Source organism: Sarcophilus harrisii, chromosome 3, assembly GCF_902635505.1.
Source record: "Sarcophilus harrisii chromosome 3, mSarHar1.11, whole genome shotgun sequence".
Classification (NCBI taxonomy): domain Eukaryota; kingdom Metazoa; phylum Chordata; class Mammalia; order Dasyuromorphia; family Dasyuridae; genus Sarcophilus; species Sarcophilus harrisii.
In genome coordinates this window covers 424148764-424167330 of record NC_045428.1, presented here as the reverse complement: position 1 = coordinate 424167330, position 18567 = coordinate 424148764, and the positions used below count along the sequence as shown (strand labels likewise).

The window sequence follows — 18567 nt, the reverse complement described above, 5'->3', positions numbered from 1 at the left end:
ATACTTGGTCTACCAAGGGTACCCAGGAGTAAAAACTTCCATGTTGAAGGAAAAGGATGCTCTGAGAATGAATTGTAGTTCACACTCACAAAGTGATAACCATTAGGCCCTCATTCATCTTACTAGAGAGTCTTTCCCATAGAATGATTTTGTAATTCATCCCCTATGTGACTAGACAGAGCTATAACCCCTATTTGCAATGACCATGGAAACCATTGTACTTTTAATTGAACTCATTCCCACAGGTGAGGCTGAGAAGTATGTCAGCGGGGTTGAGTCAGTGAATCCTGCTTGTTGAAGCCTGTGGATTCCCTATTCTCATAGGCCCACAGATTTACTATTGGAGGGACCTCAGAGGCTATTTAGTCCAGTTCTCTCATTTTATGGATGAAGAATCTGAGACCCAGCAAGATGAAGTGATTTGCCCAAAGTCATACAGAAAGGAGATGGCAGATCTGGGAATTGAACCTTTTGCGCCTTTGATTTCCAAATCCAATGCTCTTTCCTCTGTGCTGTGCTCATCACCAAAGCTTTTAGTCAGTGTTTACTGCGTGTAGAGCCTTATACCTGCACCAGGAATACAAAGAAGCATAAGACATAAATTTCATATAACAAGCAATGTGAATTCTAACCTCTTTAAGCCTTTATTATCTTGTCCTTTTTTTTTTAAAGTAAATTTTACTTTTTTTTTTTTTTTTTGCTGAGGTTATTTGGGTTAAGTGACTTGCCCAGGGTCACACAACTGATTTCAGATTTGAACTCAGGGCCTCCTGAGTTCAGGGCTGATGCTCTATCCAATGAACTACCCACATGCCCCTGTTATCTCATAAATCTGTAAAAAGTGACCTTTGGACAAGAAATTATATTAAAAAGGGTGCTGAATTGGGAAACAGGATACTAATTTTAGCCCTACCTTGGCCGCTATCTGTGTATCTATTGGGGTATCTCTGCCATTTCATGTGTAAAATGGGAGAGTTGGATAAGACTATCTCCAATTTAGTAATTCTAAACTAGCTTATGCTAAGTACCAAACAAAAGATAATAATATGAGGCTACAGGATTATAAAGGAGGAAGCACTTATGAAGATTAATCTCTCAGTGTTATGTTTAAGGATATTTTCTTTTGATTCTTTTTGTACAGTTTAACTAATTTAGAGTGATCCAAACACAAGTAACCGTAATAAAAACAGCAACTATAATAATAATAATAAGCAGGCATGATAATAAATGCTTTAAGGTTTGTAAAGTGCTTTACATATGTTACAGTGGTCCTGTGAGGTAGATGCAATTATTATTCTTATTTTACAGATGAGGAAAATGAAGCAAAAATTAAAGTTTGCCAAAGGTTGCACATATAGTAAGTGTGTGTGGCAGAATTGAACTCTGCTCATCCCAACTCCAATGTTAAAGGCTGTCAAATCCAATCTTGTTTTAACAAATTAGGAAAATGGGAACCACAAGTTAGTGACTTGGACAGGGTTATGTAGCTACTAAGTGTCAGAAATGGGATTCAAACTCAGACCTTTCTGACTCAAATCTAGTGATCTATGCATTATGCCATGGTTCCTCTAATGAATATATGAACACAGATATCCAAAAAGCCCAAACTAACATGCCATTTGTATATCATGGAAAGTAAGACCAAGTCTTATTCTTTCTTGTACTCCATTTATATTCTTCATGGTGATTTGAACATAGTAGGTTACCAGAGCAGGTGTGGGCTAGGTGCTATGATTATCATTTTATAGATTCAGAAACAGAGACTGAGAAAGGCTAAACAAAAGGTAAGAATTATATAAGGCAGAATTTGAATTCAAGTGTTCCTGATTTTTGACCCAATACTCTAATCCCTTTGCCACCTAGCTACCCAAGAATTGTAAAGATGGTAATGTTCTTAAAAAGATGTGGCCACATCTGGTCTTCTCAAAGTAAGGGTTAATTATAATTTACCTGAATTATAAACTCAAGTCCCAGTGGTAATACCAGGTAATTGAGAATTGAATCTGGTTTCCAGAAAATTTAGACAAAAATTTAGACTTACTTTTTATTGATGTGATATTTGTAGTTTAAACAAGAGTGGTTTGGAGTTTTTTCCCTTAAATTATCTGGATTCACCCACTTGAACTCTGCTTCTCTTGGTTTATAGAGATGGTTAAAAAAAAAAAAAAAAAGTTCAGAGCTCATTTTGTAGAATCAGATCTTATATGAGTTTAATTGATAGACTAAATATGGTTTAGATGACATAATGTCTGCAGGGTAGGAGAGGGAAGACCAGATCCAAAATCCTTAGGAAATTCCTCTCAGCCTAGACATTGGCAACAAAAGACTACTAACACAATCCAGTATAATTATGTGATGTCCTTTCTTTATGTGGGCCAGGTACATAATTTAACTGGACCAGCAACATCGTTTTCCAAGGGAATTTTAAAACTTTGCCCATTATTGGTCAATGTTTGCCTAATTTTTTATTTGTCTCTGTCTCTTTGTCCTCTCTCTCTGTCTCTCTCCCCCCCCTCCCCTCTGTCTCTGTGTCTCTGTGTCTGTCTGACTCTCTCTCTCTCTCTGTCTGTCTCTCTCTCTCTCTCACACACACACACACACACACTCTTAGAGATAATTTTATTGTCCTACTTCAGTTTATGTTGTAAATGGAAAATACAACTTTCTGGGGCAGCTAGGTGGTGCAGTGGATACAGGACCAGTCCTGAAGTCAGAGAAACCTGAGTTCAAATCTGGCCTCAGACACAACACTTTCTAGCTGTGTGACCCTGGTCAAGTCACTTAAACCCAATTGCCTCAGCTCCTCCTCTCCTCTTCTCTCCCCCCCCCCCTCCCCAAATACAACTTTCCTTCCCTCTTTCTTGGAACCTAGATAATGAAAATTTTATAAGGTTTTCTATGGAAAGGTCAGAGAATATTATGTAAAGAAAACCTTTATATGCTGTGTGTTAGGTGTCGGAGCAGTTTCAGTCTATAGGATACTGAACCTAGACTCATCTTCCTGAGTTCAAATCTGGCCTCAGGCATTTACCAGCTGTGTGACTTTTTCAAGTCATGTAACCTTGTTTGCTTCAAGTATCCTCATCTGCAAAATGAGCTGGAAAAGAAAATGGCAGACCACTCTGTGTTTTTGCCAAAAACACCCCAAAGGAGGTCACAAATAGCAAGATATGATTGAAAATCAATTAAACTACAACAGTGATGAAAATCTTTTAAGTTCTTCCATGGAAAGTTCAGAGAGTATTCTGTAAATAAATCCTTTATAAAGGGTGATGGAAAGATATGGTCAATGATTTATTATAGTGTTCTTGACTGTACTGCTCTTAAGAAATGTGATCCTGCAGACATCATTCTTTGTAAAAAGAGTAATTAGTATTCATGGGTTCCCACACTTGCTAACATGTCACTTAATCTCCCTAAACTTTATATTCCTCATTTGTGAAATTTTGCTAATAATACTGTCACAAACCTTTTCCATAGGATTGTGAAGAAATGCTGTATAAACCTGACAGGGATAGTTATATAAATTTGAGTTGTATATAGAGGGGTTACTTTTTTTTTCCTGAGGCAATTGGGGTTAAGTGACTTGTCCAGAATCACACAGCTAGGAAGTGTTAAGTCTCTGAGGTCACATTTAAACTCAGGTCCTCCTGACTTAAGGGATGGAATATATTTTTAAAAAGGAAAAGAAACAGAAATCTGTCATAAACTCAGTGCCTCAAAATCAAGTAAAGAAAGACCCTATATCAGCTTTAAACTTTGACCAGCATTTCCCAGAATGTAAATAGGTAGGGAGACATTGTTACAAAACGGACCTCAGTCAGAAAGATCTCCATTCAAATCCATTTCTAACACAGTCTAACTGTGTGACCCTGGGCAGTTGTCCCCGTCAATAAGAGTATTAGTTGCAGAATAGGGGACAAATCTACTTTGGTAAAGGGAGAATTCAAAACCTACTCTTTAACAGATGCATGGGAGAGGATAAAATTTTCATTTCTCAAATTTTTTGCAAAATGATAGCCATTGAGTGACACACACAAACACACACACACATACACACGCACGCGCGCGCGCACATTTTATATTTTTACCAAGGCAAGAATGGAACTAAATTTCAAACTATGAGTCATATTCAGAACTGCTCATTTAATCCTTCCCCTACATGACTTTACTTGCTGTTCATTCATGATTCTGATGGTAAAGAATCCACAGCAAAGATAAGGTAAACATTTTTTTTTTTTTAAATTTTAGGAAAGGAAAAATGCTCAGAGTGAAATTAAACAAAAGCTAATTCTTAAAAACTTCTAAAGCTTCAAAATTTTGGAAGATCTCTGGCCATGGAAGCAATGGGAATAAGGGACTACTTCCAGACTTATGCTTCCTTCCATAATTCTGTGGTCTTTTCCATGTCAGAAAAATGTTTTTTGTCAAGAGAGTTTCCAGTTCCAATTCTGTTTGGTACAGAGTCAAATTCTGTCACCTTTAGTAAGCTTGGTTTTGTACCTGTTGCTTGCAGCTGTTGACCTTCAAAGAAAGATTTTCTCTTCTCGGAGAAAGTCAATTTATATTTACGGGTTATTTCAACCTTAGACACCTCAAGCTCTGAGCTATTCTTAACAGAGCTTGCTGATATCCAGATTTTATTATGCCTTTTGAGGGACACATGAGTAATTAAGATAGCAGGTGAACTAACAGCGTGAGCATTTCTTGGGAGCTGATTGCGTATCAAATACATGTAATCTGCCAAAATCCAGGGCCCAACATCTGAGGGAGAGCTACTAAGTGTCAAAGAAATTTTCCTCCATATTTTGTTTATTCTTTGTTTCCTAATCAGCTCTTCATGTGGGATTCAATCTTTTTCTGTTACCATTTTATCCACATTTTAAAAAGTTGTATCTGATTCTAATACATACAGGGAATTTCAAAATTGATATAAGTATAACTAAATCTGGTTCCTGCATAAATAGCTTATTAGAAAGATGGATTCCTAGTAGCTGTGTATAAGGATTACGTGGCAACATTTTCTGGACAAAATAGCAAAAAAGCATTATTTTTTATAACATCCTTCTGTAAATGGAACTGATCACATAGAAGGAGTATAATAATTACAACACTAATCACATTACTATCTTACTCAGTAACTTTCTGAGGCTCACCAATTTCTACCTAATCAAGTTCACCTAGCATTCAAAACCATCCCATAGCAGCAAAAAGGGCATTGGACACTAAAGCCTGCCCATTCTGTGTATATATAGATCACAGAATAGCTGTTCACCAAACTGTGTTTCTCTAGAGGTTTTGGTTAGGGCATCTAGGTAGTATAATGCAATAGAGTTCTGGGTCTGGAGTCAGGAAGTTCAAATGTGGTTTCAGACACTACTAGCTAGGTATAATTTTCAAGGATGCTATTTTTATTCTCACATCCCTAAACCACAGATACTCCAGTAACTATCAGCTCTATATTTCCTTATTGCTTTTCTTAGTACACACAAGAGACTGGGGAATTCACTTTTTCTATAAATGGATTACATAAAATTTAACTGATGTAAATCAGTAGACCCCCTCCCCCCCATCCCCCCAGGCATGAAGACGCAGAAAAACTTTTGAGGTTAGTATATACAGTTTTTTCAAACATCCCAAATAACCTTAGGATTGGTTTAAGAGTTTTTCTTTTACTTCTTATCCCCTTTCTTTGCCCACACCTGAATTGGGATTGTGTTTTGAATTCTCAGGACTTCTTGCCTAGTCACTATGGAAACGTAGTTTTTTGATGATATCCTTTTGGTTTGATTCCTATTGCCATTGTTTTATGCTTCCGATATTAACCTATTGTACAGAAAATGCTTTTAAGTTTAAAAAAAAAAAAACACCTTATTTTTAAAAACTTAAAATTTCAACAATCAGTTGAATATACCTTATAATTGATTGAATGGGTGGATATCCTATTCACCAAACTTGATTGATTCTATGTTACTTTTGAGAATCAGCTATAAACTCCTCTTTTTGGCATATAGAGACCTTTAACACAACCTGGCTCCTTCCAAACCTTTCCTGCTTTGTTGAATTACTCTAGTCCAGGGGTCCTCAAACTTTTTAAATAGGGGGCCAGTTCATTGTCCCTTAGACTGTTGGAGGGCCGGACTATAGTAAAAACAAAAACTTTGTTTTGTGGGCCTTTAAATAAAGAAACTTCATAGCCCTGGGTGAGGGGGATAAACATCCTCAGTTGCTGCATCTGGCCTGTGGGCCATAGTTTAAAGACTCCTGCTCTAGTCCATATACAGTGTCCAATTAAACTGGTCCTTACTGTTCAGTTGCATCCAGTGCTCCATTTCCTTTCACTCTATTTGTATTGGCTATCGCCCTTGCCTTGAATAAACTTTAACTCTACCTTTTGAAATTCTTATTTCCTTTAAGGTTCAGCTCACGTGTCACTTTCTGGCATGAGGCCTTTCCTGGTCCAAGGTTATCTCATTTCTCCCTCCCTCCCTCCTTCCCTTCCTCTCTCTCCCTTTCTCCCTCTCTCCCTCACTCCCTCTCCCACTGTCCCTTTCTCTCTCTTTCCCTCTCTCTCTCCCTCTCTCCTCCTCTCTCTCCCTCCCTCTCTTCCTCCCTCTCTCCCCTCTCTCCCTCCCTCTCTTTCTCCCCCTCTCCTTCCCTCTTTCCCTCTCTCCCTCCCTCTCTCTCTCCCTCTTTCCCTCCCCCTCTCCCTCCCTCTCTCCCTCCCTTTCTCCCTCCCTGTCTCCTTCCTTCTCTCCCTCCCTCTCTCCCTCCCTCTCTCCCCCTCTCCTCATTCTCTCTCTCTCCCTCTCCCCCTCTCTTTCTCTCTCTCCCTCTCTCTCCCTCCTTCTCTCCCTTTCTCTCTCCCTCTCTCCCATTAGCATGTAAGTTCATTGAAAGCATAGAAAGCGTTTGTCTTTGTATCTCTAGGACCTAGTATACTGCTTGATCATAGGTGCTTAACAAATGATTATTGATTGATTAGACCAAAAGAGTCACCTAGGCAGGAGATCTCCAGTGGCATATCTCAGTCAACTGTTATTTGTCATTTTGATCAATGATTTAAAAAAAAGACTTAAGGACATGACACAAAATATAGAGAGATAATTCACATACTATATTAACAAATCAGGACCCAAGAAGATCTTGACAGAATTCAGTGGGGTTAGTACAGATTCTTTCTCTTGGCTTCCCACAAAAATTTGCAAGGACTAGATTGGGGTGATGTGGTTTAGCCAGTAGTTCATTTTGAAAAAGACTTGGAGTTTTAGTGAGCTATAAGTGCAATATTGGAGAGCTAGATAGCACAGTGCATAGAGTGCTATCTGAGGTCACACTTGTTAGCTGTCTGAGACCCTAGGCAAGTCACTTAACCTTATTGATCTCAGTCTTCATCTGTAAAATAGATCAGAAGGGGGGGGTGTCTTTATGAGTGGGTAAGCTATATTAGATATAACCAACATGTCATACATAAATTAAGCCAAGGATTTTTTTTTTTTTTTTCCATTTTAAAAACAACTGGTGGGGCAGCTAGGTGATGCAGTGGATAGAGCACCAGCCCTGAAGTCAGAAAAACCTGTGTTCAAATCTGGTCTCAGACACTTAACACTTCCTAGCTGTGTGACGCTGGGCAAGTCACAACCCCAATTGCCTCAGCAAAAAACAAACAAACAACTGGTGTTGTCCCTTAATAAAGTAAGGCCAATTACAAAAACCAAATTCTCACAGTTTGGCTTTGCTTAGATATATTTTGTCACCTGTAGAATTCAATGAATAGCTCTAGAAACAAAGGATTATAGTCAGTTTCACTTTATGTAATATGGTAACAGGACACAAAATCAAGGTCATTAACTTAAAAGTCTAAGACATTAAAAACTATGTATTGAGTCACCAGCATTATTTCCTGCAGAGCTCAAAGTCTTTGTGGGAAGTTTACCATTCAAACTTTTAACTTAGTCTGATCATTGCTTATAAAAAGTGATGATGGAACAGCCTAAAGGGCAGTGGCATAAAGCCCAAACTTATCTCTCTTTTGGTTTTGGTTTCATTTGAACACATTTGGCCTTAAGTAAAGGATGTTATTTGATCCTCAGTGGAATTTCTAACCCGTTATGGATTACTGTAGTGATTTCCAGCTCTACCTGGATGACAGAAAATAACTCATATCTTTGTAAGATGTGAAACAGCTAACCAGTAATTCTCATCCTACTTCTTGGAAGCCAAACATGAGTCTGCGGATTCAGTGGATGAGGTTTTTTGAAGCGAGGTCTTTGGAACTGTAGTAAGTTGAGATACTTTTGGCAGTAGTTGCTTTGCTAACATTTGGAGCTGAATTACTCAAACAATTTTATCAGTTCGTCAGCATTGTTCTGTCAGTGTGCATTAGACTCAAATCCTTATCCATCCCCCCTTTTAAAAAAAAGGAAACATTTTTAAAAGACACTGGGGGAAGAAAATAATTGCATTCACTGTCTTAGAAAAAAAAAGTCTGGCATGAAAATCTATAGGGAATTAACAGAAATTTGTAAGAGTAAGCCATTTCCTAATAAATAACTGGCAAAATAAAAGAATAGTTTTCAAAAAAGGAAAAACAAAGATAAGAATATAAATGAATCATTTAAAAAATAAGAGAGCAGAAAGAAGTGCAGGAGGAGATATAGGTAAGCAGCAAGTTTTTTAAAACTATAGTGTTAAATTTGAATTAAACAAAAAAAAAAAAAACTCAAGTTATACATAGTTCAGGAGAGGGGAACCAAGTTGCATCATAGAAGTTTTCCAGTTTAGTAATTTCTCTTTTTTTTTTTTTAACCTTTAAATTTTGCAATGTTCATATTTCTTAATGCTCTTTAAGTTATAATAAAAAAAAAGAGAACCAATACTTTAAAGGATTGCAAACTGTTAAACTACTTTCTGAACAGTTGCTCAAAATCACTAATATTCAAAGAAATGAAAATTAAAGCAACTCTGATGAATCTCTTACTTTAATTTAGTAAGGTGGTAAAGATAGAAAAGATTCATCCTGGAAGAATGATAATCTAGGCACTTCTGTATACACCACAGAAACTACTTTTGCTAACTGCTTTTCTTCTGGTCTTTATCTTTCTCCTGAGCAAATGTGTACTTTTTCACTTCTTGAATCGATGAAACAGTGACAAACTCTTTCAACTTAAAATTACCTTCTTTAAAGGTACTGAAATCATGTTAAGATATTTGAATGAGGATTGACTAAGATGACAGAAAAAGATAAATGATAAATGTAGGGGATGTGGGAAAACTGGGATACTAATACATTGCTGGTGGAGTTATGAACTGATCCAACCATTTTGGAGAGCAATTTGAAACTGCCCAAAGAGTTATCAAACTGAGCCTATCCTTTTATCCAGTAGTGTTTCTATTGGGCCAGTATCTCAAAGAGATCTTAAAAAAAGAAAAAGGACCTATATGTACAAAAATATTTGTAGGAGCCCTTTTTGTGGTGGCAATAAACTGGAAACTGAGTAGATGCCCATCAGTTGGAAAATGGCTGAATAAGTTATGGTATATGAATGTTATGGAATATTATTGTTCCATAAGAAATGATCATCAGGCTAATTTCAGAGAGAGCTGGAGAGATTTACATGAACTGATGCCTAAGTGAAAGGAGTAGAACCAAGAGAACATTGTATATAGCAACAGCAAGATTATATGATAATCAGTTCTGATGGATGTGGTTCTTTTCCCCTATGAGGTGATTCAGGGCAGTTCTAATGGTCTTGTTTGATAAAGGAGCCAGCTGTACCTAGAGTGCAAGATTGTGGGAACTGAGTGTGGATTACAACATAATATTTTCACTTTTTTATTGTTGTTTTCTTGCATTTTGTTTTCTCATTTTTTCCTTTTTGGTCTGATTTTTCTTGTGTAGCATGATAATTGTGGAAATATAATATGTTTAACACATATTGGATTACTTGCCATCTAGGGAAGGGGGTGGGGGAAAGGGAGGGAAAAAATTTGAACACAAGATTTGTCAAGGGTGAATGTTGAAAATTATCTGTACATATGTTTTGAAAATAAAAAAACTTTAATTAAAAAAAGAAAAATATTTGAATGAGAAGCAGTTCCTGTAAGTCTGAGAATGTTAAATCTTTTTTGATTGGCTCTCGTACAATGCAGATAAATCCAGCCAGTGCTTCACAGAACAAGATTTTGGATATCCATTCAGGTCTTAAGATATTATAATGATAGCAAAGGAGGGCTCATAGCAAAACTCCTCAGGTTGGTTTACTGGGCAATGCAAACAAACAGAGCTGGCTTCTCATTCAACTGAGTTCTTCATTGTACAGTAAGATCCAAGTCTTTTAAGATCACAAAACAAATGGGACGCCTGTCCTCTCTTTTTTCCTTCTAAAACCTGAGGGGGCAGTGGAGAGTAACTTTTCCAGCATGATCTCTGTCTTTTTTATTCAGCTAATATGACAAAGAATGACTCCCTTAGCCTACTACAAGCATAGCAGCTGAAACTTTTCTGTCTACTTATTCTCCTTCTTGCTTCTTAACTTTTAAAAATAATAATAGCTTTTTATTTTTCCAAATATATGCAAAGATAGTTTTCAACCTTCACCCTTGTAAAATATTGTGTTCCAAATTTTTCTCCTCTCCTCCCTCCTCCCTCCCCTAGACAGCAAGTAATTTAATATAGGTTGAATGTGTGCAATTCTTGTAAACATTTCCACATTTATTATGCTGCACAAGAAAAATCAGATTAAAGGGGGGGGGGAAGAAAAAGAAAAAACAAGCAAGCAAACAGCAACAGAAAAGGTGAAAATTCTATGTTGTGATCCATATTCGGTTTCTTAAGTCCTCTCTCTGGATCTTCTTAACTTTGCTTTATCACAGCTGTTTCCTCTACTGACTGGTTTCTTCACTGTTTATGCCTCAAGCAAGAAGTTCATAGTATCTCCCTTGTGAAGTAAACCTAATGAAATCCACCTGTCTGTTATGAGAACCATAATCTTTATTTAATTTTCATTATCTTCAGCATTCTTTGATTTACCACCTTGTCATTTCTAATCTCTTAAATATGAAAAGCAATCACATATAAAAGCTGAGAAACCATACAGTGTCCTATAGCTTGGGTCATTTTTTTACCCACCAAAAGTTTTTCCCAATCCATTTATTTTTTATTTTATTTTATTTTTTATTATTTTTATAACTTTTTATTGACAGAACCCATGCCAGGGTAATTTTTTTTACAACATTATCCCTTGCACTCACTTGTGTTCCAATTTTTCCCTCCCACTCTCCACCCCCTCCCCTAGATGGCAAGCAGTCCTATATATGTTGAATATGTCGTAGTATATCCTAGATACAATGTATGTGTGCAGAACCAAATGGTTCTCTTGTTGCACAGGGAGAATTGGATTCAGAAGGTAAAAATAACCCGGGAAGAAAAACAAAAGTGCAAACAGTTTACATTCATTTCCCAGCATTTTTTCTTTGGGTGTAGCTGCTTCTGTCCATCATTGATCAATTGAAACTGAATTAGGTCTCTTTGTCAAAGAAATCCACTTCCATCAGATTACATCTTCATACAGTATCGTTGTTGATGTATATAATGATCTCCTGGTTCTGCTCATTTCACTTAGCATCAGTTCATGTAAGTCTTTCCAAGCCTCTCTGTATTCATCCTGCTGGTCATTTCTTACAGACCCAATCCATTTATGTGAAGGGATAGTTCTCTATTCCTCCTACCAATCTGTATGGATGTTGTCAAATTTTCATACACACAAGTTCTTTTTTTTTTTTTTTTTTTACCCATTTCAGTAGCCCAGCTATTCATATATGAAAAGGGCAATACCTTACACTAGAAAACTCTAATAGCATGTTTCATTATTTTAGATTGGGGTTCTACAGCTTTTTTGTGTCATATACTCTTGTGTAAATGTGGTGAAACTTATCAGTTCCATCTCAGAATGATGCGATCAAATACATAAAATTATAAATGATACTAAAAATTTTGAAATAAAAATGTAATTTTCCCCCACATCTAAATTTACAGACCCCATCTGAAATGTACCCACAGATCCTATTTATGGATCCCAGGTTAACAATATCTGCTCTAGATGATCTCTTGCAAAAATAATAATTGTTTATATGCTAATAAATTAATGTAGAAATGTAAAGAGTTGAATTAGTAATCATTGTGGTATTGATGGTATTCTAAGGTAATGACTATAGTGTATTAGGGTAGCCATGAGAAAACTGAAGTTTCCTGCTCTACCATTGTTTATATGTAATTTGGACAAAAACAGGGGTGTAAAAGAAAAGTAGAAATGTATGGAGAGTAGGTAATTAAAGCAAATAAACAAAATACTCAAGTGCAAAGGTTGTCACACTGAAGAAAATGTGCCTGCTGAGTACAAATGATATATTTTCCTCATACCATTGCAACAATCAGTGAAATTTAGCTTGCTGGATTTAATGAGGTCCCCAATTGAGTGTCCTCTGGAGGCCATTTGTTTGTCTAGAAAGAAAGATTTTTGGCATTTAATTGAGATGCTTTTCTATATTGGGGGTGGAGAGAATGCTTTTAGAATAAGAATTCCCAAATATAGTGCAGAATTTCCTACTGATCTGTATTGCGTTTCATAACATGAAGCTTAATGTATGAGATACAAAGTTGGCCTTGAAGCCAGAAAAATCTGAGTTTAAGTCCAGTCTCTGACATATAAGACTGAATGTGTGATTCTTTACCCAGGAGTTCTTTTTGCCAAAGAAATTACAGGTCTGGCTCCTATCTAGTTCTTCATCATATTTTATTTATAAGAAACAATTTACCTGAAAAGGTTTTTAAAAATAACATTTCTTGTCATTAAAAAGAAACAAAATGAATGGGCTTGATAAGAAACAAGTGGCTTCTATCCAGGGAGAATCTCACAAGGGAATCTTAGCAGGGCCTTTTGTTTTAAATGGAAAATGGTCCCTTAGAGGAGCTAAGTAAATTCTTTATTCTGCATTCTGACACAAAATACAGACAACCTCCCTACTCCCCCAAACAACCTGTTGCTATTGGCAAACTGAACTTCCATGGTGGTTTAAATAATCGGTGTCCAGGAAAAAAAAAAATAAATCCAAAAATAAATGAAGAAAAAGCTATTTCTGTATGACAGGAAATAAACACTTTAGCAAGGAATAAGCCAGCACATATGTTTGCAGGCAGCAAGCTTTTAGCATGAGAACTTGATTGGCTATTAGTGAGGCAAGTTTCAACCTTGCTTTTTTTAATCCTTAATTCTGTCCAGCCTAGTATAGATCAAATATATCCTGAGAGGGGAAGATGTCCTCAATTATAATACAGTACACTTTGAAAATAATTGCCCTTGGGGACAGTTAGGATAGTGCACAGAACTCAGGAGGACCTGAGTCCAAATACAGTCTTAGACACTTATTAGTTGTGTGATCCTGGGCAAGTCACTTAACTTCCATTGCGTGAAAGAAAGAAAAAAAGTAAAATACGTGGCCTTGGTATTTTTTTGGCAATCTAGGGTCATTTGTAAGTAAGCTACTTAAGAGCTGTTATTGATAATATTATTTATTTGGTCTGTCCCTCCCTCTGGGAATATTTTTCCTTCTCCCCTTTGTCTCTTGAAAATGTAAATTTTCTTTGACTTAAATCAGATGCTACTTTTCCTGACCTCTCTACCTATTGATGTTTTCTCTTTATCTCAGATATCTTGTGTCAATCTTGTATATATCTATTTATGTGCATGTTGTCTCGCTGTATTAGACTATATGGATAGAGTTTCTTCTGTGCTTAAAACATACAGTAGGTACTTAAAAATGCTTTTTGATTGAAGTTAACTTCCTTGAGTTCACAGTTAGTAGGTTCCTAAGACTTTTACCCAATCTATTTTTGCCTCCAAGATTAACCCTGTCCATTGTGTCAGATTTTCTGTTTCCTGTTTGTTTTATGTATGTTTATTATCTATTCTATTATGTATGCCTACACACACACACACACACACACACAATTGTGGGGAAGGTTATATGCATAAAGTAATGAAATGAAAGTAATGAAAAAGATAATGAAATGAATTCTGAGCAGATCAACTCAAAAATAAAATCATCTTTTATTACTTAATAGCTTTATTTTGTACATATAGAGTGCATTGACTTCTTAAATATCTGCTTTAATAATTATATGGGGTTTAGCAAAAAGTATATTTAAAGGATAGGATAAGGACTAGACCTATAATTTCACTGATATAGAAAATCCCTCAAAAGAAAGCTCCTGCTGCCAATCCAGATTTGTAGCTTTTCTGCAACTTAGAATCTTAAAAAAAAAATTTTTTTTAACAGTACAGTTTTTTAAAGAACTAAATAATTTTTTTTTTTTTTAGGAAATATTCATCCCCAAATGCTATTCTTTCCTCCAGCTATCTTCTCTCCACTGAAAAAGCTAACGATATGGTAGCTAACATATATATAAAGTAATATAAACATATTTCATATTAACCATGTTGCTAAAAAAAAAAAAACAGTAAAATAAAGAAAGGGAAAAAATGCTTCAATCTGCACTCAGAGTTCATCAATTCTCTCTCTGGAGGTGGGTAGCATTTTTTATTTAGTCTTTTGAAATTGTCTTAGATCATAGTATAGAGAAGAACAGCCTATTTCACAGATTCATTATTGCTGTTACTATGTACAGTGTTCTAATTATGCTCACTCCACTGTATATTAGCTCATGTAAGTCTTCCTAAGTTTTTTGTAACCAATCCCCTTCATCACAGCTTACAATACAATAGTATTTCATCACGATTATAAGCCACAACTCATTCAGCCATTTCCTAGTTAATGGGCATCCCTTCAGTGTTCAGTTCTTTGTCACCACAAAAAGAGATGTTATAAGTATTTTTGTACATGTGGCTCCTTTTCCTTTTATTTTGATCTTTTTGGGATACAGACCTAGTGTTGGTATTGGTAGGTCAGAGAGTGTGCATAGTTTTATAGTCTTTTAGGAATAGTTCCAAATTGTTTTCCAGAATGGTTGAACCATTGGAGCTTAGGATCTTAAAGATTTTCATGGAGATTGGGTGATTTGTCCCAGGCCACATAGTTAGTATTTGTGAGAATTGGGACTTGAATCAAGGTCAACTGCATGAGCCTACCCTTCTGTTTGAAATGATATATAAAACAAAGCTGGTAATAGTTTACTACTGATATGAATGGAAATATTTTTATTTAAATATTAAATAATTATTTAAATATTTTATGAGATTATGCTGGTTATATAGTTTTACAAGAATCTTTATTATAGCCTAAATTATAGAGGTTGTAATTTCGACCATGTAAGTTGTAATATAAGCCATTCAAGTATGGCTTATAAATCCTTTTGAATCATTGCAAACACATCTTAGCTTTATAATACTGCATATATATATATATATATATATATATATATATATACACACACACACACACACACACACACACACATATACACACACACATACACTTCATATATACTGCATATATCCCAAGTATTGAATTGATTGAACTGCAATAAAGAAGAAAAAGAAAATACTATGACATTCATAGTTATTAGGTGAATTATTTAATCGTTTGTTCTACTTGTTAAAATAATTAAACATTTATTTGGAAGGATAGAGTAGATGAAATTCTCTTAGGTGGCATATTTTGGGTCCCTAGATTTGTTTTTGTAATTGTTACATATATTTTCAGCATTTTTATTTAAAAATAAGAGACTCACAACTGGAAGTGACTTTTATTGAAAATATACTTTCCTTTGTGATTTTGGAGACCTTTTATTAAGGTCGCAGGAAATGCTTTCAATCAGAGAAATGAAGTTTATCTCACTGCTTGCTTATTGTGTATTTAAGGACTGAGTCAACTAGAAAATAAATACTGGGGGGAGGGAGGGGGACCAGAATGAAAATATAAGAAAAGGAGAAACCTAACTTGTAGGCCATGCAAATTAAACATGGCTAGGTCAGCCTGGTGGTGTGGTATTTGTACCAGTTTCTGTGACACTTTCAAGAAATGTGGTAGCAGTTTTGCTCTGGTTATGGTTACAGTGAAATGATAATATTCAGGCATTTTTCAGTTATATCCTAATCTTCGTGACTTCATTTTGGATTTTCTTAACAAATGGAGTGCTTTGCCATTTTCTTTTCCAACTCATTTTACAGATGAAGAAATTGAGATAAAAAGGGAGAAGTGACTCATAGGGTCACACAACTTATAAGTATCTGAGGCTAAATTTGAACACAAAAAAATGAGTCTTCCTGACTCCAAGTCCAGTGCTTCACCACTGGGCCACCTAGCTGCTCTATGTGAATGATGTGTCCTAGTGAAACGATAATTAAATTTAAAAGTTAGATAATGATATGGATTTTATTAATATATAAATTGAACCTGTTTCTTTAACTTCAACTTTTGTTTTCACAAAAACAATTGAAATAAAAGATAGTCTAATTGGTGGAATCGGGGAATTGTATCGCCAATTACAAACTAGGAAATTTTGAAATATAGCCCCCTTTTTATAACTAGTAAAATAAAAATAGTTTGATAGTTGCAAGTTTTCCCAACTAGAAAAGGATATTTTGATACAATTGTATCCAGAAATTAATTTGGCCATCCCAATATATAAGAGGGCTTATTTACATGACTAGTTTCTTGCTTTATTCTTTATTCCCCTCAATAGCTTTTGAAGATTTTTGAAGATTAATTTGAGGATCAATTGGCATGCTTAGTAAGAGTTTTAGATAATCATCTACCTGTCAAAATACCCGTGGACATTTTAAATAATTAACCATTTGTTAAGTTTTTTTTTTTGAGAAATATGTTATTGTTAATCACAAAGTATTCATCATCATTTCTAATTTAGTATAGTGGTTGAAGGACTGAGGGAATATAGCTTGTTTTGTGCAGGCATTTCTGCCACTAATTTTCTTCTCAGAAAATAACTTTTTCACTTTTGAAATTTGTTTTTTCTTGGGTTTGGAAAGAAAACTAGAATCTTATGCATTTGTCCTGAAACCCTGTCTGCATACTCAACACTTAAATCAGACAGTTGTGATAGGTGGTACCTGCAGAATTTTTTTTGGTGTCACTGCTACAGGGTCATTGTCGAGGCTATTTTTCTCTAAGATCTCCTAATAATGAAAAGTTTCTTTTTGTAAATGATAACGAAGAAAGTCTAATATTTAAAAAAAATCAGTTTAATTTTTAAAAGCATGGGCAAATCTCTCTTTCTCCTCTTCCTCCTCCTCCTTACTTTCCTCTCTTTCCATCTCCCTCTCTCCTTCTTTTCCCTCTCTCTCTCTCTTTTCTTTCTTTCTCCCCCCTCCTCTCTCTCCTTTTATCCTTCTTACTCTTCTTGTCTCTACATTCCATGTTTTCACCCAAGAATCTGCTACTGTACCTGCCTTTAGGTGAGTGACTACCCCAGAATCATTTGCACAGTGTTCAGAGTTCAGAGGCCTGGCACCATTAAGTGTTTGGTCCTTCCTATATGTGCTGCTTTGCTTAGGTCTGCAGTAGCACAGCAGGAGCTTCTGTATGTCACAGATGGCAAGTTTGGATGAGAATGTCGGGTTCAAGATGTGCCACTTGTTCAAAGAGTGATAGAGTCATGAAGTTAAGCTTTTTCTGCCTCTCACCTCTGCTGCATTTAGGATGGCATGCAGCCTGCCTCAGGTCACTTCTGCAAAGCTAACTTAGCTTGTTCATTAGGAACCAGTAGCTGTTCAACATTGTTCATGTGGGACTTTAGGCTTTTTGCATTCATTGAATATGTACCATCAGTGTAGGATGCATTTTAGTGTCTTGTGCATAACCAACTGAGCATGTCAACAACTCAGGTGTTAGTTTGAAGGAAGGCTTTGGGATGGCCATTCTTGCATTGGTGGTGGTGGTGGTGGTGGTGGTGGTTGTTGTTGTTGTTGTGTTTTTTTTTGTTTTTTTTTTTGCACTTGGTACTCGTTTTGCACCAGGATTGAAGAATCCAGTAATGTAAGTTATAAAAAATCAGTCATTACGTGGTAAAAGGTAGGGCAGTTCCATTTTTGAAGCCATATCCCTCAGTTAATAGAAGTCTTTTGTTTTATAAAAATTGCCCTTTTCAATTGCAGCTATAATACTTTGCCAAGCAGAAGAACTCTGAAAAATTCAAGATTAGTGAGTAAAAAAGATGATGTTCACGTGTGTATCATGTGTTTACGTGCCATCATGAATTACCAGGTATGTATTCTTATTTCAGGAAGTATTGATAGATTTGTTTGTTCCCTACCCTCTACCACTACCCAAAGGTCCTCTTGACCATTCGAGACAAATTGAACCTAAAACATATTTCAGTTTTCTTCTTTATATTATTATATTATTTCCATTTTAAATGTTCCCAAATTTCCAATACAATATTATGGTCAGAAAGAAAATTCTAATGACTTAGAAACTTTAAATTTGGTCTTCTACTAATCTGGGGAAGGGATAAAGGAACATTTTTTTCTCTATAAATATAAATTAATTTTTCTTGTCTCCAACTTTGGAGACATTTTGGAGAATATTTTT

The 18567-nt window shown here is 35.7% G+C and overlaps 1 protein-coding gene across 7 annotated transcripts in view; it reads left to right on the top strand.

Moving 5' to 3' along the window:
- FMNL2 (formin like 2) overlaps positions 1–18567 on the top strand; it is a 350157-nt gene that overhangs the window by 255768 nt on the left and 75822 nt on the right. For all 7 annotated transcript variants that reach the window (XM_031960660.1, XM_031960659.1, XM_031960661.1 and 4 more), the window contains exon 7: positions 18132–18240. In XM_031960660.1, the coding sequence (XP_031816520.1) occupies positions 18132–18240 (109 nt within the window). The remainder of the gene's footprint in view (positions 1–18131; positions 18241–18567) is intronic.